Source organism: Convolutriloba macropyga, chromosome 7 (assembly GCF_964194025.1).
Source record: "Convolutriloba macropyga chromosome 7, txConMacr16.3, whole genome shotgun sequence".
In the NCBI taxonomy this organism is placed as follows: Eukaryota; Metazoa; Xenacoelomorpha; order Acoela; family Convolutidae; genus Convolutriloba; species Convolutriloba macropyga.
In genome coordinates, this window is record NC_134474.1 from 73,518,132 (window position 1) to 73,542,335 (window position 24,204).

General features: G+C 35.9%; 2 protein-coding genes across 2 annotated transcripts in view; both read left to right on the forward strand.

The window, feature by feature from the left end:
* Window positions 1-24,204, forward strand: part of LOC142343318 (dCTP pyrophosphatase 1-like) — a 247,818-nt gene that overhangs the window by 154,828 nt on the left and 68,786 nt on the right. The gene's annotated exons all lie outside the window — the stretch shown is intronic.
* The window catches only part of LOC142343315 (DNA polymerase delta subunit 2-like), a 209,193-nt gene that overhangs the window by 154,828 nt on the left and 30,161 nt on the right, over window positions 1-24,204 (forward strand). Inside the window, exon 2 of the mRNA XM_075395143.1 lies at window positions 23,684-23,893. Within this exon, the coding sequence (XP_075251258.1) occupies window positions 23,700-23,893 (194 nt within the window). The 5' untranslated portion in view covers window positions 23,684-23,699. The remainder of the gene's footprint in view (window positions 1-23,683; window positions 23,894-24,204) is intronic.

Here is a 24,204-nt window from a genome sequence, read left to right on the forward strand (position 1 = left end):
TTGTTTGTGTTCATCTGTCCAGACAAATTTTGTGTTTTTCTTAAGGAGAGGTCTAAGTGGGTAACACATTTGCGATAGATTTGGAATATTTTTTCCGAGATGATGTACTGGTCCCATAAAAGATCGCAATTTTTTGAGATTTGAGGGTGATAATAATTTTTCGATGGCATCAGTTTTATTGGATAATGGTGTTATTCCTGTTTGAGTGATACTGTGTCCAAGCCATTCAATTTTATCTTTTGCAAAATGGCATTTTGCCAGATTAATTCGAAGATTTTCTTGATCTAATTTCATTGAGCATTTTCGTACGAGATCGAGATGATCTTCAATTCTGCCTCTACTTACTATCAGTATATCGTCTAGAAAACAGAATGTATTAGTCAGGCCGGCGAGCGTACAATCGATTGCTTTTTGGAATTCGGCAGGCATATCCGTCAATCCGTAAAAACCCGTTTTAAAGCGATAAGTGCCGGTCATATCTCCGCTTACAATATTGAAGTTACTAAGGCGGGACGTATCGCTATGTAAATTTAGTTGGCTATACGCGTACTGCGAATCGAGTGTCGTAAAATAAGCCGCGTCTTGCGGTGCGTTTGACAGTGTTTGTGAAATTGTTTGAATCAAAGAATCAATATTTGGCATCTGGAACTTATTTTTGTGTATAGCTTTGTTCAAAATTTTGGCATCTGAGGCTATTTTGACTGATTGGTCTTTTTTGACTGTGATAACGATAGGAGATATGAAAAACTGGTCGGAACAATTTGTTAATTTTTCAATGTCCTTCGTTTAACAATTTTTCGAGTTCGATCTTTACTTGTGGTTGAAAAACTGGTCGGAACAATTTGTTAATTTTTCAATGTCCTTCGTTTAACAATTTTTCGAGTTCGATCTTTACTTTTGGTTGAAGATGGATTGGCAGTTTTCCCTCTTTTTGGTGTGTAACACTATAATTTCTATGAAATTTTGAGTTGACAGTATGATGTTTCGGTTTACCAATTCTTGAAATCAGTTCCGGAAGTTCTTTGGCTAGAGATTGTTTTATTGCACAAGGGGTTTCAACGGTGTTCAACTCTCTATTCGGGCAAGGCTTTTGTGAGATAGTTATTACCAATTGATCGAAGAAATCACGTCCAAGGATGGGTCGAAAGCCATCTGCAAGCACCGTGATTTTTGCTTTTTGAATTTTCCAATCCTTCCAACGAACTGGTGTTTTAATGTTCCGAGTGTTTCTACTATATCGTTAGAAAAAGATTTGAGTTCAAGTGGTTTTTTCTCTGACCATTGTGCTTGCATGCAATTAAACATTATTTCGTTGGCAAGTGACATATTTATGATAGTGCAGCCAGTACCAGAATCGAGGAGCAAATGGCAATCCGTATTTCAAATGGTTATCGTCATGTTTTGCAATTCAATTGGTGGTGTATTAAGATATATACTATAGATATATAGTATAGATATATACTATTGACATATTAAGATATATGGCTGACTATAAAGGTAATATTTGAAGTGTTCGATAGACCAAACAACACCCAATAATTCAAGCTCAATAATGCTATAACGATCTTCTACTGAATTTAAGAATCGTGATGCAAAAGCTACAGTGTGCCATCCGTTCGGAGTTCGTTGCTCTAATGCACAACCTAAACCTTTGCGAGAGGCATCGCATTTTATACGTGTTTCTAGATCTGGGTTAAAATGCTTATTTTCTGTTGTTTCGGCAATTTTCGTTTTTATCAACTTGAAATGTTGTTTGTGTTCATCTGTCCAGACAAATTTTGTGTTTTTCTCAAGGAGAGGTCTAAGTGGGTAGCACATTTGCGATAGATTTGGAATATTTTTTCCGAGTTGATGTACTGGTCCCATAAAAGATCGCAATTTTTTGAGATTTGAGGGTGATCATAATTTTTCGATGGCATCAGTTTTATTGGATAATGGTGTTATTCCTGTTTGAGTGATACTGTGTGCAAGCCATTCAATTTTATCTTTTGCAAAATGGCATTTTGCCAGATTAATTCGAAGATTTTCTTGATCTAATTTTATTAAGCATTTTCGTAAGAGTTCGAGATGAGCTTCAACTCTGCCTCTACTTACTATCAGTATATCGTCTAGAAAACAGAATGTATTAGTCAGGCCGGCGAGCGTACAATCGATTGCTTTTTGAAATTCGGCAAGCATATCCGCTAATCCGTAAAAACCCGTTTTAAAGCGATAAGTGCCGGTCATATCTCCGCTTACAATATTGAAGTTACTAAGGCGGGACGTATCGCTATGTAAATTTAGTTGGCTATACGCGTACTGCGAATCGAGTGTCGTAAAATAAGCCGCGTCTTGCGGTGCGTTTGACAGTGTTTGTGAAATTGTTTGAATCAAAGAATCAATATTTGGCATCTGGAACTTATTTTTGTGTATAGCTTTGTTCAAAATTTTGGCATCTGAGGCTATTTTGACTGATTGGTCTTTTTTGACTGTGATAACGATAGGAGATATGAAAAACTGGTCGGAACAATTTGTTAAATTTTCAATGTCCTTCGTTTAACAATTTTTCGAGTTCGATCTTTACTTGTGGTTGAAAAACTGGTCGGAACAATTTGTTAATTTTTCAATGTCCTTCGTTTAACAATTTTTCGAGTTCGATCTTTACTTTTGGTTGAAGATGGATTGGCAGTTTTCCCCTTTTTTGGTGTGTAACACGATAATTTCTATGAAATTTTGAGTTGACAGTATGATGTTTTGATTTACCAATTCTTGAAATCAGTTCCGGAAGTTCTTTGGCTAGAGATTGTTTTATTGCACAAGGGGTTTCAACGGTGTTCAACTCTCTATTCGGGCAAGGCTTTTGTGAGATAGTTATTACCAATTGATCGAAGAAATCACGTCCAAGGATGGGTCGAAAGCCATCTGCAACCACCGTGATTTTTGCTTTTTGAATTTTCCAATCCTTCCAACGAACTGGTGTTTTAATGTTCCGAGTGTTTCTACTATATCGTTAGAAAAAGATTTGAGTTCAAGTGGTTTTTTCTCTGACCATTGTGCTTGCATGCAATTAAACATTATTTCGTTGGCAAGTGACATATTTATGATAGTGCAGCCAGTACCAGAATCGAGGAGCAAATGGCAATCCGTATTTCAAATGGTTATCGTCATGTTTTGCAATTCAATTGGTGGTGTATTAAGATATATACTATAGATATATAGTATAGATATATACTATTGACATATTAAGATATATGGCTGACTATAAAGGTAATATTTGAAGTGTTCGATAGACCAAACAACACCCAATAATTCAAGCTCAATAATGCTATAACGATCTTCTACTGAATTTAAGAATCGTGATGCAAAAGCTACAGTGTGCCATCCGTTCGGAGTTCGTTGCTCTAATGCACAACCTAAACCTTTGCGAGAGGCATCGCATTTTATACGTGTTTCTAGATCTGGGTTAAAATGCTTATTTTCTGTTGTTTCGGCAATTTTCGTTTTTATCAACTTGAAATGTTGTTTGTGTTCATCTGTCCAGACAAATTGTGTTTTTCTTAAGGAGAGGTCTAAGTGGGTAACACATTTGCAATAGATTTGGAATAAATTTTTTGAGATTTGAGGGTGATAATAATTTTTCGATGGCATGAGTTTTATTGGATAATGGTGTTATTCCTGTTTGAGTGATACTGTGTCCAAGCCATTCAATTTTATCTTTTGCAAAATGGCATTTTGCTAGATTAGTTCGAAGATTTTCTTACGAAAATGCTTAATAAAATTAGATCAAGAAAATCTTCGAATTAATCTAGCAAAATGCCATTTTGCAAAAGATAAAATTGAATGGCTTGGACACAGTATCACTCAAACAGGAATAACACCATTATCCAATAAAACTCATGCCATCGAAAAATTATTATCACCCTCAAATCTCAAAAAATTTATTCCAAATCTATTGCAAATGTGTTACCCACTTAGACCTCTCCTTAAGAAAAACACAATTTGTCTGGACAGATGAACACAAACAACATTTCAAGTTGATAAAAACGAAAATTGCCGAAACAACAGAAAATAAGGATTTTAACCCAGATCTAGAAACACGTATAAAATGCGATGCCTCTCGCAAAGGTTTAGGTTGTGCATTAGAGCTACGAACTCCGAACGGATAGCACACTGTAGCTTTTGCATCACGATTCTTAAATTCAGTAGAAGATCGTTATAGCATTATTGAGTTCGAGATGAGCTTCAACTCTGCCTCTACTTACTATCAGTATATCGTCTAGAAAACAGAATGTATTAGTCAGGCCGGCGAGCGTACAATCGATTGCTTTTTGAAATTCGGCAAGCATATCTGCTAATCCGTAAAATCCCGTTTTGAAGCGATAAGTGCCGGTCATATCTCCTATTGAAGTTACAAAGGCGGGCCTTATCGCTATGCAAATTTAATTGGCTATACGCGTACTGCAAATCGAGTGTCGTAAAATAAGCCGTTCCTTGCGGTGTGTTTGACAGTGTTTGTGAAATTGTTTGAATCAAAGAATCGATAATTGGCATTTGGTACTTTTTTTTGTGTATAGCTTTGTTCAAATTTTTATAATCTAAGGCTATTTGATTGATTGGTCTTTGTTGACTGTGATAACGATAGATATGAAAAATGGTCGCAACAATTGGTTAATTTTTCAATATGTCCTTCGTTTAACAATTCATCGAGTTCGATCGTTACTTTTGGTTGAAGATGGATCGGTACTTCCCTTTTTGGTGTGTAGCACGATAGTTTCTATGAAATTTTGAGTTGACAGTATGATGTTTCGATTTACCAATTCTTGAAATCAATTCCGGAAGTTCTTGGGCTAGAGAATGTTTTATTGCACAAGGGGTTTCAACGGTGTTCAACTCTATGTTCGGGCAAGGCTTTTGTGAGATAGTTATTACCAATTGATCGAAGAAACCACGTCCAAGGATGGGTCGAAAAACATCTGCAACTACCGTGATTTTTGCTTTTTGAATTTTCCAATCATTACAACGAACTGGTGTTTTTAATGTTCCGAGTGTTTCTACTATATCGTTAGAAAAAGATTTGAGTTCAAGTGGTTTTTTCTTTGACCATTGTGCGTGCATGCAATTAAACATTATTTCGTTGGCAAGTGACATATTTATGATATTGCAGCCAGTACCAGAATCGAGGAGCAAATTGCAATCCGTATTTCGAATGGTTATCGTCATGTTTTGAATGCAATTGGTTGTGTATTAAGATTTTCCACCATCGTAACATAATTATCGTCAGAAGAGTCGTATTCCGAATTAAACTGTTCATTATAGTTTATGTAATTAATGTTTTGATTCTCCAAATTTACGTTTTTCTCTTTATTTCCAGAGTTTTTTACATTATTGATGCGACTATCTTGAGAATTTCTTGTATTATTTAACTTTTTGCAACATACCTTTGCGAAATGATTGAGTAGACCACAATGATTGCATTTCTTACCCAGAGCGGGGCAAACCTGACGATGCGTTGGAGTCCAAGTTTGGCCGTAACATGTACACTGGCCAATCGCTGCCCGATTGTTTGTAACTCTGCCTGTTAGATTTTCGCGTGCTTTCGCGCCGCGAAATCTATTGAAGGATTGTTTAGCATTGATTGCACTGCCAGATGCGTTGTTGTTGTTGTTGGATTAGATTCGTTGCTGTTTTTGATGTCCCATCTCCATATTGACAGCTATACTGAAGGCCCTTTCTGGGTCTTCTGTGTCACGGAGAAGTTCACGTTGAATATCATCATCCAACATTATAGTGATGAAGATGTCCCTGATTATTACTTCCTCTCGACTTTCGAAATCACATTTTTCCGCTAACTCTCTCAAAATGCTGTAGAATTGTTCTACTGCTTCATCTTTTTTCTGTTTCCTCCAGAAAACCACAAAGCTATCAAAAGTGAGGTTTATGGGTCGTTTGAAACCTATTTCCATCATCTCCCAAAATTTGAGGGTAGAGATGTCGTAGATGTTATTATCGTGGGGAAATTTTGCGTTGAAAGAGGTCTTCCTTTCGTTCCAATACTGAGGTAGAGGAGTGGGACACACTTCTGATGGCATAGAGACCATGGTTTTTCACCACACAAAACGCCTGCCTCCGTGATTTTTGGCATTTCAATTCCCATTGGAGCTTCAATTGATTACTCGGGATTCGCCGATCTCGTTCCGTTTCCTCTGTTGCATCCTCGATGGTCATTTCGTATTTCGGCTCGACCGGTAGTCGTACATGTGTTGGCTTTCGTTGGAGTAGCGTGTCCAACGTTATATTCTCTCTTGCAAAGGATTGCCAGTTTTACTTGGATGCGCCACTTCTCCGAACGTATTGGAGAGTCTGATGTAGCCCGTTCCCAAAACGGCTCAATTGAAAGCAGGGTCTTGCTTTATTCGCGAACTGGCTGCTCCATGTACAGAAATCTTTTTCTGTAGTCTGGTAGATTTGCGTAGCGGATTTATGATACTAGTTGCTGCCAAATTATTTGCGATTTTTCGGAGCGTTTCCACTACTAAATCTGTGCTTAGTGGATTAAACTTTCTGAGTCTCACTTTTAAGTGGTATGCGTGTCGCAAATACAGCGTTAACTTTTTGACTAGTATTTCGCTTAGCGAATCTATTTTTGTATTTGATATTTTGGATTGAGTGATCCGCGGAACGAAATTCGAAATAAAGAGAGTCAACTGAAAATTGAATTTAGATTCAAGAGGATGAATAAATAGGAACTACAGAGTTTTGATCAGCAATTTGCTCATAACCTATCAGAAATAAAATTGAAAATTTGCGATAAAACAGAATGAGCAGACATATGAACAGACAATTAAATCACAAACAAATTTAGCAGGCATGAATGAGGAAGATTTGATCTTCAAAACAGGATTGAACAAATTTGAACTAAAATGATGAAAATGAAATAAATTAAAGATTAATTAAAAATAGGCGATTTAGCACTACAATATCAATGCCCATTGTATACTATATAAAAGGGACAAAAACTTGCAAAATTTTCTCATATTTGTGGGGACAAAAACTTGTAAAATTTTTGCCAAATTTGTTCGGTGAGCAAAACTTATAAAATTTCCATTTTTTTGTGAGGAGTATTGTCAAAATTTCACAGATATGTAGAATTTTTGAATAACTTGTAAAAATGGTGCATTTTCTGGGGGTCAATAAAGTTGATTTTAAATTTTAAAAATTCTTAAACACTTTTACTCAAAAAGACTTAATGGGTTTTAAAAGACATATAACTTGCTTACCTTTTCCTTGTTTCAATCTTTTGATAATTTTTTGTAATATATCGACAGTTAAACGAAACGGAGTCAATTTTTGGTGGCTTCGATCCAGCATATGGTTTAAATTTGATAGTTTCATTGACCAAATGTTATCCCAGATTAGTGAGTGTGGGCAGATTAGAAAACCAATAAAACTTAAGTGCCAGGGCTCCAGATTAGGAATTACTGTGTCTGGTTTGAAATTTGCATCGTCAAAGGTGAAAAGAATGTAAAGAGAGTAAGCAGAGAATAAGGAAGAAATATACGTATGAAATGGACAAAATAAATGCTCAAAACTGTATGAAATGCTCCAAAAAAATTCTGAAAAAGTGTTTGAAATTGTGCGGTAAAGCATTTCATATACCAGGTGTAATTGACAGGAGAGTTAAAAATCGATGAAAAAATTGTGAATTTTGTAGAGTAAAAAATGTTAATTTTGGTTATTTTCATGCAAAAAAACTTCCACAAAAAGCCATTATATTTTGGAAAAATTGGTTTGCATTGTGAATTACGACAAGTGTACGCCGGTAAATTGTGTAACGCAAGGTGTTTCAGGGATAATGCAAATGTGAACACGTACTATAGTGTAAAACTTGGGGAGAATTATAAAAATAACAAAGTTTTAACGAGAGAAACTGATGTCCGACTGAACCTTACTGCGTAACTTCGGAAAAAACTAACTTCTCTTTTTTGTGACGGAAATTCTATTTTTTTGTTTACTTTAATAAACAATTTTCCCGTTCTGCTTTTGTTCTATTAGTTTCATAGCATTAACAATAGCTGTTTGTTTACAGTGTTCGTCTATCCAATCTGGATTTGTTTTGCCGACCTCTGACTGGGTGAAAGCTGGCTGAAGATTAATTTTTGTCTGGTGCATGTGACAATGTTTTTGATTTTTGTTTGGCAAGTTTTGGTCTCAGCGTTTGTGATTGGTTGGCCGAGTTTTGAGAATTATTGTGTCTACTACATTTGCCAACATTTGTCTTTCATTACCATAAGCAATTCAGTGTAGTCGTCTCAATTTCTCTGATTGGTCAGTCGAATTGAAGCTTTATTGCCGTCTTGCACATGTTTGTACACGTGTTGTTTTATTATCATAGACAAGGTGTGGTCACAAGTTTGAGTTTGTGTTTGAAAAGAAAGTAGTATGTCGTCTTCTCAAGTTTACTTTGATTTTTATCACAATTTCGAATGTTCAATTGAATGTGTATAAATTAAAACTACAGTGGAAGCAACAATTTAATTTCAAATGGAATAATTTGCGTTGAGACTAAAAAGAGAAAGAAATTTTAGGTTATATAACACGGATCAAAAGACATTAACAAAATAATTTTTACACTGGAACTCAGAAACAAAAGAAACAATGTCTTGAAGTGAGTTTTAGAAGTTGATATCAAGTTTTCGTTTCTTTGGAGCATAGGCTCACGGGTGGCGTCTCAAGACTGCTGCTGGCAATTATGGAAACTTACGCTACATCGCGAGTTGAGAGAGTTGACGTCGAGTCTGGTAGAGGTCTTGGCTTTCGGGGCTGGTTGGAATCAGCCAAAAACTATCGATAATTTCTAGGTCCCTCCAATAGATCTCTTGACTTTCGTATAGGGGAATGTTTTCGATATTATAGTCATAAAGAATTTTCCTCACATTTTTATCTGCCGTCTCAGGATTGAACAAAAAATCTCTTACGTAGCCGGTAACATGATTGATCGTGTACTGTGCTCCGTTCATCAGCGCCTTTTAAAATCTGAATGATTAGATGTAGTCAAAAATTGCAGTTGGTAGCGCCATGTGGTTAATTTAATTCACCCTTTCTTCCGCAACTCTTTTTAACAATAAAGACCTTCTCCTTTTTGTAATTTTCATATGCTATTTTTGTCAAATCGGGATTGGCCTCTTCTTTCAGAATAATTCCCACCGGAGACATGTTCAAACTTTGAAGACAATGTTGCAGTTAACAAAGTGTTGTAGTTTGTCAAATTGCGGAAAATTTTGGTAAATTTTATCTCTAATCAAAAGACAAAACAAATTGTTCTAAAATGAATGAAATGAGTATCAATCTATATAAACTGTGCTGTATTAGTTTTTTCCACTTTGTGGCTGCTTGAAGTCAATTGTTGAAAAAAAATTAATTTTGTAACAATAACGAAGAAAGAGAAAAAAAGAAATGAAGAAAGACTGCGAAAAGAGTTTGCAAACATTTTTAAGTTTCAGTTGTTGATCAAAGATTTGGATTTTGTGAGTTTAATAGTTTAACATGTTTGGTTGATATGATTGACTACAGACAGATATGACTACAGACAGATATTCCTGAACAAACAAACAACATGCAGTTAGAATTTCGGTTATTGGTTCTTTATCGTTAAAGTTATAAAATTCAAACTTTTTAGGTTAGTCAGTCGCTTTTAATAGAATGACAAAATCTGATTCCCTCGTTGTTTAAAGATTGTTAATAATAAGTGGTTTAGATTGTACAGAGAAAACCATTAAAAATTTATATTGGGGTGCAGTTTGGTGAGTAAAAATGACTGGGCATGTGTTTTGATCAACCAGTTGTTTTTAAAAATTGTTTGAAAAACATTCACGAGATATACTGATCGATTTCCACATCTTACCCTGAAAAATCAGTGAGATTAAACTATTTCCTGGCAGAAAATGAATACTTTAGTGAGTTGGACTGCTTTAATCAATATATTGCTCTAAAGTTGCGTCCGTATGGAGGTCTAATTGGCATCGACAATTCGTCTCTCGATAAATTTCTAAGAGTAACAAAAATTTTACGTTTGCACGCTATTTTACACGACTCAGGTGGTTTCATGTACGAAATATATAACCAAGGACATACTTATTGTATGCTTCCGTGGAAAAACAGCAACTGTTTTAGCGGGCATTTGTAGGGAATATTATTTTACTGCTATATAAAGATTTTTTTCCATCAATTTTTCACTTATTGGAATGCTGAGCAGCAAAACGGTTGTGTTAGACGTTGGACGATTTCGTCAAAAAGAAAAACCTAATGTTAAAGAGTTTTGTATTTGTACTGAGGACTACCTTGACTGTGTGTCATTTCTACAACCAACAAGTTGTAGTGAGTTAACAACTCAACAAAGCAATCTTTCAGTTGGTTAATTTGGAATTTGTACGGTAATGATTGGGACAGAGGTAACTATCCCTATAATTATCGTACACAAATAAATCAAAGTGTTCGCGGGTGGAATTCGGGTGCAGAGACAGGATGCAGTAATCAGGGAGCGGAGAAAGTTAGTCTTTTGTCAGAGTTGCTTGAATGTCTGTTAATGATCTGAATTCTTTTAAGTGTCCTTCGATAAATGCGAACTATTTTACACAAAATTGTCGAAATCATTCAAACGGCAAAATCAATTTCAACAAACATTGTACAAAAGAAGCCCTTTTTATATTTCAACTGGTTGACCAATGATAGAGGAATCGACAAAAGCTGAGTTACCCGTGTCACCGAGATCAACAATTTGTGCCTTGATTTCGGGGAACGGGAATCTAGTCTTTCAATTTCCAAAGATGAAACCATAAAAACCAAAAACCAGTTTTAAGAGAGAAAAGTTAAATTGTTGCTGACTGAGGACGAAATTGGCTCATTCACTCATTTATTATATTATATGGAACCTTTTCTTCAGTGGAGAAAGCAAAATTTCAAAACCTGAACCCAGGGTCTGTCCTCCGAAACTCTTACTGATGTCGAAGCACCCGGTTGGTGAAATAGAAAAAACAAACCTTCATTTCCAAGATCGATTCAACATTCGGTGAAGGAAGAAAGAGTGCACAAAATTGTTCATGAAAAATTGAGAGACTCCTTGAGTGCTTCATGGTTCATATGAAAGAGTTTCTTACTGAAAGAATTTCAATTGCTATGATTTGTTTTATGTAAACTGATATCCAATTTATACTCTTTTAACAAGTTTTTATTTTGTTTTGAAATGGAGGGAGTAATCGTTAACCAAGTTGACGCTGTTGTAGATGAATATTATTTTCGGTAACCAAGTTTTCGTTAACCAAGGGAGTAATCGTTAACCAAGTGGACGCTCTTGTAGAGGAAATTGAAATTAGTAGCAAATGTTCTTGGACATTTTGTAACCAAACAACTTTATTATGCACAGAAGTTGTATTTTTTGTAAATGTTTGTTATATTACTGCTAATATCACTTTGAATGTTAAAATAGCCGTGTTAAAAACAAATTGAATAAACTTCAGTTTGGATATCCAGATTGTCAAGTTTAGTTGGATACGTTTTACCAAATCCAAGACTATGAAGTTTTTTTCCTACGAGAGATAGGATCTTCTTGGCCGTTGCAGGGCCTTCAGGTTTTGGCAAATTAGTTATTTTTCAAAATGTTGAGTGAAAGCACATTTTACCCGAAATTTAACCACATTATATTTTTGGACCGGGAAATGCAGCAAATATATATCAAATTGGAGCAAAACCTTGAAGTGAATTTCAAAAAGTATGCCAACTTAAAATTTCTAAGCAACCTTGAAAACTGTCTTTCGTGCGGAGAAATTTATAACGATAAAGATTTTGTTAAGTTGGCCACTGAAGAGCGCCACAAAACATGTTATATACATAAAGCACAATCTTTATCAGTAGAGCAAATGATCTCGTACAATATACTTGAACACAACACATATTTTGTTCAAATCAGCCCGCGATATTCAATAAGTCGAATTTTTAGGCGAGCTAAACCTTGTTAAATTTTTAAAATATTGCTATCAATTGTAAACGAAAGAATCGTTTGGGTATTTGCTTATCGGTCTTGATCCAAAAACTTCTGATTGTTTACGATACTGTTCAAATTATACCGAGCCAGGTCCTACAGTTTTCTATCTTCCATCTCATAAAGCAGAAACAAACCCACGGATTAATAGAAGAGAAAAAATGTCTATACTGAAGCAAATATTGCATTTGCGAGAATTGCACATGTGTTGGTTAAGCTTTTATCTGGAGCAAATAACACAAAGGTGTGTAGTGTAGGTTGTATAGGAACCCTGCTTTAATAACCAACTTTTAACACAAATCAGTGAGTGCCATGTTTGGAAAACCGTAGGGTGTGTTATGTATACGCGCTGTTATCAGGTAGGTCACGTTTGATTTCAGTTAATACCAAATGCTCGTAAAGTAAAACAGATGAGAACACTTAAGGTTTTGATCAAAGCACTTTTCTATTTTCAAGCCAAACGATAAATCCGCTTTACATTGAAAAGACAAAATTTCAATTTGAACAAACGCTTCAATCGAAAATTTTCTTTTTTATTCTCATCAAATTCAAAAAAAACACTATCCCCAATTGCTACAATTCTAAAAGACGATAGAAACCACCGATTGCAGAACAATTGCTTACGAAACCTATCGAAAAGATTAATACTACCTGTTGTCATAATACAAAATTTGGTGGACAAAAATGAGTGGCAAACGACAAATCATGTGGCTATACATGTTTGATTGCTATAGTCATGTTTGATTATAGACAATCTTTTCGATTTGAAGAAGCGTTGCTGAAATCATCTCAATACACTGTTGACTTCGTAACAAATTACATTCGTGAGTTTGTTTCTGAACCAATGATTCTTTAGGACAATGTACGCAAAATTTTGTTTGATTACGATCTGAAAGAGATACCTTTGTATGAAAACCAAGAAGGCTGCTGGCAGGATCTGGATGCGTCCGAAAGTTTATAAAAAGCTGAAAAAACAGAGCCTTGTATCTACTTGTTTGAAAACGAGATGTCAACTCCAGTCATGAAAAGCAGTTGTTCAATTGAGCCACATTTTTCAACATTTCCATCACCTCCAGTCAGTTTTGCTCTGCGCCCATGATAGGGAAGTCGAATAACAGCAATTGATTTTGCTGAAAATATCGGCAGATTGAAACTGAAAAAGAATTAGAGCAAGATAAATTATGTTTTCCGTGAGAACTCATGTTTGCATTTGTTAATTGCTGTACACGTACTTTAATTTAAATGAGAATAAAATGTAAATTCAAAGTTTCAGAAAAGATTTCTTTTCTTTCCCCGTTGAAAATGAATTTCGACTTCTGAAAATCTGAAAATTGTTGAAAAAGTCTTTTTAAAAAAATGTTTACCTTTCTTAGAGGATGTTTTTTTCAAAATTTCAATAAACACTTACTTTGAATTCTGATAAAACCTTGTTCACTTTTTGCAGTGATTCCAGTGATGTAGCCAAAAAAAATTGTCCTCTTGTGACCTCTATTTCACAAAAAATCAGTTTCATCAAAAATGAGACTTGAAACCGCTTAAGTCAGAAAATGGTAAAGACTTTGTCCTAGGAGCCTGAAAACGCGTTTTTTGGAATCAGTGACCTCGAAAACAAGGGATAGCCGCCGTTTTCGACCCTTTATTATTGTAGTTTAAAACGGTTTTGGACAGTTTTTCAACCCATCAGACCCTTTTTCTTTAAAAAAGTGCTGTTAAAGACTCATTTTTATTTTAAAAATTCGAAATTACATCCCTTTTGAAGACTTCGGTAATAATATAAATAAAGACAACTTGTCTATTTCAATTTCTAGAACACCCAATTAAAACAAACTTCATTTAATAGCTTCAGACTGAAAAGAACTTAAACTGATTTTCGAAATATTAATGATAAACTAGAATTCTTTTCATAATTCAAATTAAGAAAATTTCTACCGGTAGTTACATTGCTCAAGTATCTTTTTTAGTCAATGCGTTATCAAAAAGCGCTACTTTAATTAAAGGAAGAAATTTCGAACAAATTAAAAATTGTCGTGCAATTGATTAATATGTGTTGGAATAAGTTTAAGGGTTTGTCCCCCAATACTTGGTGTAAACTGGTAAGACAAGCAGCTAAGTCACGTTTTTCAATTCCTCATTCTCTTCTTAGATCAATGTGCTCTTGTTCTCCTCTGTCAACGAAATGGATTGCCCCGCTTGATGAAATCCGTTTTATATCCATTTCGTGGGGGTTATCATATCCAACATCCGCAAACGATACCACTTGACTTTGAGCAATAAGGCAGTCGTTACATCGGAATGTAACCCGGTCGTAGTTGATCACACTTAGGGAACTCATTTTGAGAACGAGAACTTTGAGAAACGAGACAATTAAATTTTATGTTTGTCCAGATGGTATTCACATTGGTTTTGAAATCCGTTCAATTAACTCACAAATAAAAGCAAATTAATTACCACCAACCACGACAACAAAAACAGGTGGAGCACACCTATTTTAAAGACCAACCAGGACCTTCTTCGCTTTTCACTAAAGAAAATTGAGACCAACAAATTAATCAATTGAAATTTGATTTGATTTTATCCCGAAAGATACTACCAGCTATACGGAAATACGTATGCGAAAATTTTTTACGTCAGCGAAAATATGTGGGCAACAAATGCTCTGTAAAAATTCAATAAAATTTTATTTGCTGGCGTATTAAAACAATACCGTTTACACCTTTGCTAAATGAGTGTCTACGATTTTTCATTCAACTACTTTTCTCTTTTCATGCAATTAGCAAACTTTTAAAATGAAACTTTTAAATTGATTTTAAATCGATTAGTCTCCGCAATGTTTGTGAAAAAAACTTTGCCAGTGAGTGAAGTCTAAGATGACATCGAAAAGACATTCACAACATTTCATCGAAAATGAGGCGACATTCAGAGAATGCTCATGGTTCTAATTCTCCAAAACAGTGTATTGCCGCACAGCTTTTATTAGACAAGAAAAGTTTCGTGAAGATGTGACTCATCGACATGGAATGCCTGATTTCACATCTAAGGGCTACAATGGGCCTCATCCACTTCAATCGTCTATCCGTGGCAACCTGAAAATTGTTCAACTACCAATTAACGGAGATGAAGTGGATTTGTTGGAATACCTAAACAATAGGAAGGCAATTGTTGACGTCAAAACAAACGCTAGCCCAATGAAACTACGTCTAAGTGCTGGCATTCAAATGATCAAGGATATTCACAGTGACGGTGAGGAGACCTCTCTGAGTCCTCCCTCAGATGGTGAAGAGAAAAAGATAGATATTTGGGCAAACTCTTAAATGAAACTTCTCTACCCGGAGAATGGAGTAGCTGATGATCAGTATTGGGAGGCGGTTGAAAAAATTTTGAATAGCTTTTCAACATTCACCTCCCAAGGAAGTGGGAGGTTTGAAAAGTTGCTAAAATTCGAGCTAAAATTTGCTTGATTTGTACCCATCAGAGCCGGATCGTACATTGCGCTACCACAAAAATATGTATCGGATCAATCGTTACCCAGAACTACAATGATGCGATTTGTTTCAAATATTGCTACACGACAGCTTTTCACATCTTCAATGACGGTCCACTAGCTGGTCCAGAAACCTCTTGGCGTGTTAGAAAAGGTCCTGATTTTTATGGTGCAAACAATCCAAATGCTCACCAACCAGCTGGAAACTTCGAAATGCCAATGGCTGTGAGCGAGATTGGTATCTTCGAGGAAGAAATTGATGTTCAAATTAACGTTTTCCGTTGAGTAACAATCTAAAAACATTTTACATGGTACCAATAAAACGTTAGCAACGCAACGACAACAAACTTTTAATAAGTTTTATTCTTCTTCGGTTGGTTTTCTTAAAAGCAAAATGTTAACAATTGAGGTTGACTGACAAATATGAACTGGTGCTATACAGAATTTCACGAAAAATCGATAAATCATCCATTTTTGACATACTTCTTCTCTGCGACGAAAAGATATTCCACTACGTGCTGATTTTGAATTTGGCTAACTTAGTCCAAAAAGTGAGAGGTAAAACCGTAATTTCGCGACGTGAAATTTACCGGAACTGCTTCTATGTCCACAGTGACAAAGAAGTTTTCGCAAGGCACAAAGAGCTCTGCTATGAACATGATGACGCTAGAATAAACATGTTTACTGGTAACAATGCTTTCTTGAGTTTCGAGAACTTTCAGGCTCGGTACTTTGCTCACGTGGTCTTATATTTTGACAGAGTCATTGCTTTTGCCAATTGACAGTGTACAGAATGACATCGATAAAATTAGCATGGACACAGTTGAAAACATGAATAAATCGGGTTACTGTTTAGTAGCGATCGAGCAACATACCGAGAAACAATTGATGATGAGGCTAGACAGATCCCCTGACTGCATGTTTGATTTTGTAAAATTTGATTTTGTAAAATCAATCGAAGTTTTGGCGCACATCTATAACAAGGAACAACAGTTTGGGAATCTAACTTCAGTGGTTAGGAAACAGGTCGAAGCACAAGCGGTGAAATATTGGTTATGCGGGGAAGACTTTCATGAATTGGACGAGAATTTAGTTGACCACTGTCACTATTCCGACAGGTTCATTGGATATGCACATAGTGACTGCAACATTCAACGGTGATCAGTGAAAGTCAACCCGAATGTAGCTCACAACTTAAGCAATTATGACCTCCAACATTTATTTTTGGCGTAACATGCATGCAGCAAAAACAACTTGATTAAAATAATTGCAGACGGACGAGAAATATGTATCGCTTTCACTTGCAGTTTATTGGAGCCTGCAAGAGAAAAGACGGCAAGGAAGTCAATTTACGAAGAAAAATGAGGTTTATCCATTCGTACTGGTTCGTCAACATGAGTCTAGATAAACTGGTTTCTTTCGTAACAGTGGAGGCTTTCGCTATTCTAGACAACCCTTTTTCAGCCAGCCAGACTACAGAAGAAATAAAGCTTCTTCATCGGAAAGGTTTTTACCCCTATTCATATAAAGATAGTTTTGAAAATTTCAACGAAACCAAATTACTCCGGCCTTGATCAATTGGTGGACACTCTTTGCGCTGGAAAAGTTTCTATTACTGAAAAAGAACTTTCCCATGCTAATGAGGTATTCAAAAAGTTTAGCTGTGAGTCATTCGGCGACTACAACGATCTCTATTTGAAAACAGACACACTCTTGCTAGAAGCAGTTTTTGAACAGTTCCGAATAGTTTGTTACCGTACCTATAGTCTCGATTGTGCAATATTATTCAGCCGCTAATCTAGTAGGTGATGCTCTCATGAAATTATGTGGAACGAGTCTTGAATTGCTGACCAAAAGAGAGCATTTAGATATGGCTGGAAACCTTCTTGGTGGGATGTCATCAATCTGCCCATCGCGGCTTTTTTTGCTCACAGTAGATACTTCGGCAAGTACAACGAATCTCTGCCGACAAGTTTTGGATTGGTGATTGATGCGAATAATCTTTATGGTGGTGTTATGCATAATTTTCCCCTGCCTCAACGTGACTTCCAGTCACTGAATGATTACAGCGTGCAAGATCTATTAGCAACAGCAGAACGAAAGAGTCGTCAATTGGCTATATCCTTGTGGTTGAATCGAAGTATGGAGAAGAATTGCATAGTTTGCACATTGATTTTCCTCTCGCACCAACAAAGGAAGTTAAAGTTGAATGGTTTGGCGAATATCAAGAAAAATTACGAGAAAAACTATACATGCATTCAACAAAAAAAACTGTTGCAGACTTTATTTGACAAGTAGAACCACATTGTGCACTATCTCACACTGAAGTTATGCATTAGTTTAGGATTAGTTGTTTCAGAAGTTCATCGAGTCATTCATTTTGCTCAGAGCAAATGATAAGCTGGCTATATTGAACTGGATAGTAAGTGTAGACCAGAATCGAAGAATAAGTTCGATGGAAATTTTTACAAACTGATGATAGTGTTTATGGAAAGGTGCGTGAGAATCCAAGGAACCGAGTAAATGCATATTTGGTCCGAACCGAGGACGAACTCCTTGAATATGCACCAAAGTTTTATTTCAAGTCATTCAAAGTTTTTACGGAAGATCTTGCTATAGTAACACTCAGAAAAACCCAGTTCATATGGTCTAAATCGTTAATTATTGGAGCGAGTATTCTGGATCTGTCAAAACTATATATTATAATTTCCAATACAATGTTATGAAAAAGCACTTGAACATTGAACTATTATACAGTGACAGACTCGCTGACTTACAAAATTTTTACCGAAGATTTGTACAAGGAACTGGCTGAGAACGAAGAATTGAAGGCATTCTTTTATTTCTCAAATTATCCGCAAACATCTCCACTTAACAGCACAGCAAACATGAAAAAAATTCTACTCTTCAAAGATGAACTATGCGGCAAAGTTATGGAGGAGTTTGTGGGTTTGAAACTGAAAATGTACTCTGTTCTTGCTCAAGGTTGGTTCTTCTAAATAGCACTTTAACATGAGAACTAAACTGTAGAGTTAGGAGAAGAAAACTTATCTACTAGAGAATAGTAGTTAAAACAGAAATAAAAAAATCTTCAATTGTTTCTTAGTTACTTTTTAAAGAGCATGAAAGGGGTTACAGGAAACACACAGAAACTCTTCACGCATAATTGTTTCAAGAACGTTCTAAACTAGTGAGAATAAACGAACGTTGAACTGCCAGATGATGTCAGATAATTAACTATTTCTGTTGAAATCAAACCGAATATGTTTAAGTGCATATAATGACAAAAGATTTATCTCCAAAAACGGAATAGAGAGCTTACCGTACGGTCATCATTCTGTTGTCAATGAAGTTTTCTTTCGTCAAATACATGAAAACTGGGACGACAGTATGGATCAAGTAATACATTGTTCAAGTGGAAGTGAAACAATTGGTTATTAAGAAAGTAAAACAACGCAGAACCTAGAAAGCAACCATACAAATGGGATCCAAGAAGGCTTGTTAAACCAAAACTTTCAGCCAGTTGATTGGGGATTTCTACAATGCGAGTATACCGGAAGTGAGCTAGATTCAAATGCCAGTGCATACGGATTATCCGACAAAACTTTCGAACCGGTTTCAAACGAATTCATTAAGAAAATGTACGGCAAGATTTGTAATAGGTGGGGACGTCCCCACCCGTGACAAAACGTTATGCACGATTCGTCACGATGGGATGTCCCCCTGTGACAATAGGTGCATTTTAGTACACTACTTGAGCTGATCTTGACAATGTGTTTTTTGGCAATCTTGAGGCAGGCAGAAAAAGACGGGAAATGAAGAAGGTTCCGAGATTTTGTCAGTTCAAATTCTGGCAATGTATGTAAAAAAATCTAGCATTGTGAAATCTGGAACTGCTTAAATCTGGCAGTTAAAATTAGCGCGCGTTTTTAAATATAATTTGTCTGATAAAGCAGGTCACCTCTACGGATTGCGAAGATAACTTTATCTCGGTTGGATGCTTAAACTAATGACAAAATGGCCAAGTTGCGAAATTTGGTGACAAGGGATGTATTTGGATGATTTGGGACTTCGAATTGGACTTGGATGAACTTGGTTTCGATGAAAGCGTTTCGATGAAATGTGGGAAACTGACATTTAAAAAAAGATAACTTAAAATCTGTGGTTCACCCCCAAAATAGTCCCCATATTCATCGATTCGAATTGTTAAAACTGGAGTTTTGCGATAGAAAAATGCAGGAATTGTTGGATGAGTTGAAAATGATTGGATCTAGTTTTTTTAGAAGCCCAGTGTTTTTCATGACCCCCAATAACAAATTCATGACACCCTCCCCCCATGTCTGTACAGGTTCAAAATTCTATCCAAAAAGTGTAAAATAGGAAATTCGATTTAGGAAGGCGCTTTACAAGCGCAAATACTCGCTTAAATTTCTATCTCTGATTGAGGGAGTTAATGTTTGTATTGAATGTGACAAGAAAAACGACAGATTACGGTGTCTTTATCTGAACACCAGACAGCACTCCAGACCAATTGAACGTTTTGACACTAATGTCGTGAAACCTTCCAATTGGGTAAATCTGTCTTCAGAGCCGCAACTTCTCTAGGGTTGTAGAACAAATTATGCGCCTGGTTGATTAGAGCCAAATGATTCGGGTGGTCACCAACCCGCTTGAAATTCCTGAAACAAAAAAAGAACCTGTCTAGCAGCAACCATGATTCAGTAAATCTGCCATGATAAGACAAATGCAGAACACTAACTGAAGTCTTTGAAAAAGCGACTCTATTCAGCTGTTAAAACAAATAATGATCAGGCCAACAAGTAAAAATCATTACAATATTATCACGCTATTATAATATTAATATAGAGGAGATGACTTTCAGACGGAAACTTTGTAAATAGGTTAAACGTGCTCACTCTTTCAGGTTGATCACCGTCTCAGCTGGCAATAGACAGGTCTTCGACCTTTCTATGAATGTAGAATCAATCATCGTATTTTTTCTTCCGAAAGTATTTGTTATAAGGGCTGTTACCCAAGCCATCCCTTCGGCAGGCCGTCTCGCCTAGGTATCTGGGGGGACCGTTGAATCTGCTGGTGGTGCAGTCACGAGCTTGGCTGAAGTTGAAATTTTTCTCTTGGCCATCTGAGATCGCTCTCGAGGACGCCACCGCGAAGCTACCGCTAAAGTTAGGACTTCCCGTCCCGAACCCCCAGAGACCATCAGGCCTGATTCAGAAAAAAATCAGGCAAGGTCCCAGGCCTGATTCAGAGTCTGATCATGTCAAATACAAGGCTGCTAAGAGAAAACTCCGGGATCGATCTCTGAGGTTTCTATTGACATCGGCTGGTTCTAGTTTCTCCTTAGCCTCTAAGCGTTGTCCAATCTACCGTGCTGGGAGTAAGAGATACTGAAAAGTCTGAAGGACTAGACTGAATAAAAAGTCGCTGAGTTGAAATTTGAAGGAAAGTTGATTTACTGACTGCATTAGACTTGGCTGCAAAGAACCTGATGGGCATTTGACTGGGATACAGCTGTAGATAGAGTTGCTGACGTAACACGTGACAAGTTTCCCGTGTCTGGCTGTTGAGCGTAGGAGAAATTTAACCGCAGCAGAGGTATCTCTGAGTGGGCGAGTTAATGTTTGTAAGTACCAGAAAAGTGATGTATATTGAATCTGACCACAAAAAATGACAGGTTACGTTGTCTATATCTGCGATGAACTTAACTGCAATTCAGACCAATTGAACGTTTTTACACTAATGTCACGGAGCCTTCCTATTGGGTAAAAATTGTCCAAAAACATCAATTTCAAGATCATACTCTATGCATGATTCATCAGCGTTCAATTATACATCTTTTTTATCTCTCAATATACAAGTGTCACTGTAAAGATTACAAAGCGAAAATTGTTTTATAAGCTAAAATCAAAACAAAAGGGTTTGAAAAATGCATCTTTTTCATGCTCATGAAGAATGTATGTCATCAAAGGTCAATTGCATTCTTTATATCCCTAAATGAATAAGTATCACAGTAAAGAAGTTAATGATTTTGGCGTGAAAGCTGTAATCACTGATATATTTGTGGAAAAAATTGTGTTTATAGACTATTCTTAAATTTTAGTTAAACATTTGAACAGTTCGATCGAAGAAGTCAAAATATCCGGTATCTTCTTAGCATGCAAGATATTTTTGATTTAAATTAGTTTTCTGAGCCAGCTAATATAAGAAATTATAGCTTACTATTTATTAGTCAGATATCTGCGCTTCCTTGTTAATCATGAACTTATTCATTTCTTTCCTTTCAGTCATGGGAGTTATTTATAGCCGCTCTAGAAATGGATATCAAATCTTTTCATGGTGCAGTAGCTGTGGATTTTTATCCTTCTGAAATTTGACCACTGAAAACGGGCATTTGATTTTGATTCAGTAATAGTTTATCCGCCTCCTTTTCTCAGTGATGTAATATGAATTCTGAGAGGTTATATAGTTTCGATAGTTAAAAGATTTCCTGCTCAAAGGTGCTAAAACTCAATTCAAAATTGAAATCTCATTTCTTTAATCATCTGTTAATCGCAATCTATCAAATTTAACTGCGCTGTTTAAAGCTTACGTATTTCATGTTTATACTCATAATTTAATTGTTTAAATATTCTGATTCTTTTATGCTTCCAACTGATTGAACCTCTAAGAGGCAAGAGGGGAAATAATTGCAGCATGAAACAATTTCTTTTTCATTGTATATTGAAAGGAGCAGCTCTCCAAAGTTTCGAAGAATTTAAAAGCTTTTCAGTACAAGCTGACAGATCATTTCAATTTGAACGTCAGTAATCATCAACGGTGTGTGAAATTTATTCTGGGAATGGTTCCTTTTCCCCTGGTATAATATGACCATCTATGATTTTTAGCAATTTTGTAATTCTGTAAAAAAAACACTTTTTCTCCCTTAGCAGGCGTTACTCAATATAATAGATCACTCTAGAAATGAGCGTGCTCGCATAATGATAAATAGTGTTATTTTCCATTTCTAATGATGCTTAGATTTTTAAACGTATGAATTTTAAAGGATAATGCCGTCCATTGTTATACTATACAGACGGCACTTCGTATATTTAATATTAATAAAAATAATAATCATAACAATAATAATAAATTGTTTATGGTTGGTACAGAAAGAAAGACATACGTTTTACAATGCATACCAATTATAAAAGAGTACGCTTGAGCACAAATAAACGTACAAATTAGAACCGCACTAACCAAGAGTGCAATATTATGTCTGACTGACTTGTTTTCAAGTGCCTCTTGCGGAGAAGTTTTTTTGTGTCTAATAGGCATAAAATAAAGTGACAATTTTTCATACTCGATCGATTGCTGGCTGAAACCTTTTTAGATCTACCATTTGAAACATTTTTTTTCTCTGCAGGTGATCAAATTTGACAATGGTTCAATTTTACGTTTTTCGCGAATCACACAAACAAGTGTTTTAAAAAGTTGATATATATGCTCTTCCTGAATAGTGTAAAGTTTATATTCCTCTCTTTTCAATATTTTTCAATACGCTTATTGAAGTTGCCCCATAGATAAGAACTCCATACTGTAAAATCGGTCTAAAAAGCTTTAAAAAGTTGGATTAACTGACCGAATGTTAGAACTCTTCTTAGCCTGTAAAAAATTTCACAGAATTTGACGAGGCGTTTTTCAATGTGGATTACATGTTGCCGAAAACTTAAACGACTATCAATAACCACACCTAGGTATTTGAAATCTTTAACAGATTCAATCGTTTGACTTTTAAAATGAGTTCCTTCTCAAAACGAAAATTACGTTGACCTTTAGAAAGTATGTTTTTTCGTTTTCTTTGCATTCAGACATAACTTATTCTCTTTTATCCAGTCATTCGTTTGTTCCAGTGCCAATTGGTGATTTTTGTATGAATCATTGTTCTTGCTGCCCGTTGCAATAGCTGTGTCATCAGCATAGAGAATCAGATTTGTGTCCTTGTGTTGATTTGATGTCGTTAATATAGATACGAAATAAATGAAAATTATATTTGACATTACAAACCAGCGCAAAAATGCACTTTAGTTTGATTGCTCTTAGTAATAAAGACAAACATTCTTCACGGTGGGAACAAGGAAACGTTTCTGTACTCTTGAATTCTTTAACGACGTCACGAATAATCTACTTTCAGATTGAATTGTTAAAATGGTGGTGTTTGACGCAGTCTCTTCTGCTGATGAAAAAATTGAGGAGCCCATTATCAGGAAGGGTTTTGACAGCTATGAGTTTTGTGGGAAAGAGAAGATGCTGATTCGTGGCTATCAGTCCAATCTCCAATACGTGCACATATACACTACCCGACTGAACAGTTTGAGGCCACGGGTGCAAAAGGCTATGGAGTGAGTCATTATATCGTGTGATTTGTTTCTGGAGCTGTATATATTTTAGAGTAGGTTTTCCTGCGATCAATAAGGTGGGGGGGGGGGGGGGTGGGGGTAATTTCAGTGCCCCTCTAATACCATTATTTCCAGCGTAACTTTTCCTCACGTTTGCTTCGTGCGATTCGCATCACATTTTTTTGGATTCGCTTGAATCTTTAGAACCGTTACACGTGGATTTTCTACAATTAAAAGCGTTAAAAATCAAGTTGCCTTTACGAGAGTTATTGGATAGTCAGTAGTAGAACAATATGAAATGCATGACGCTTTCC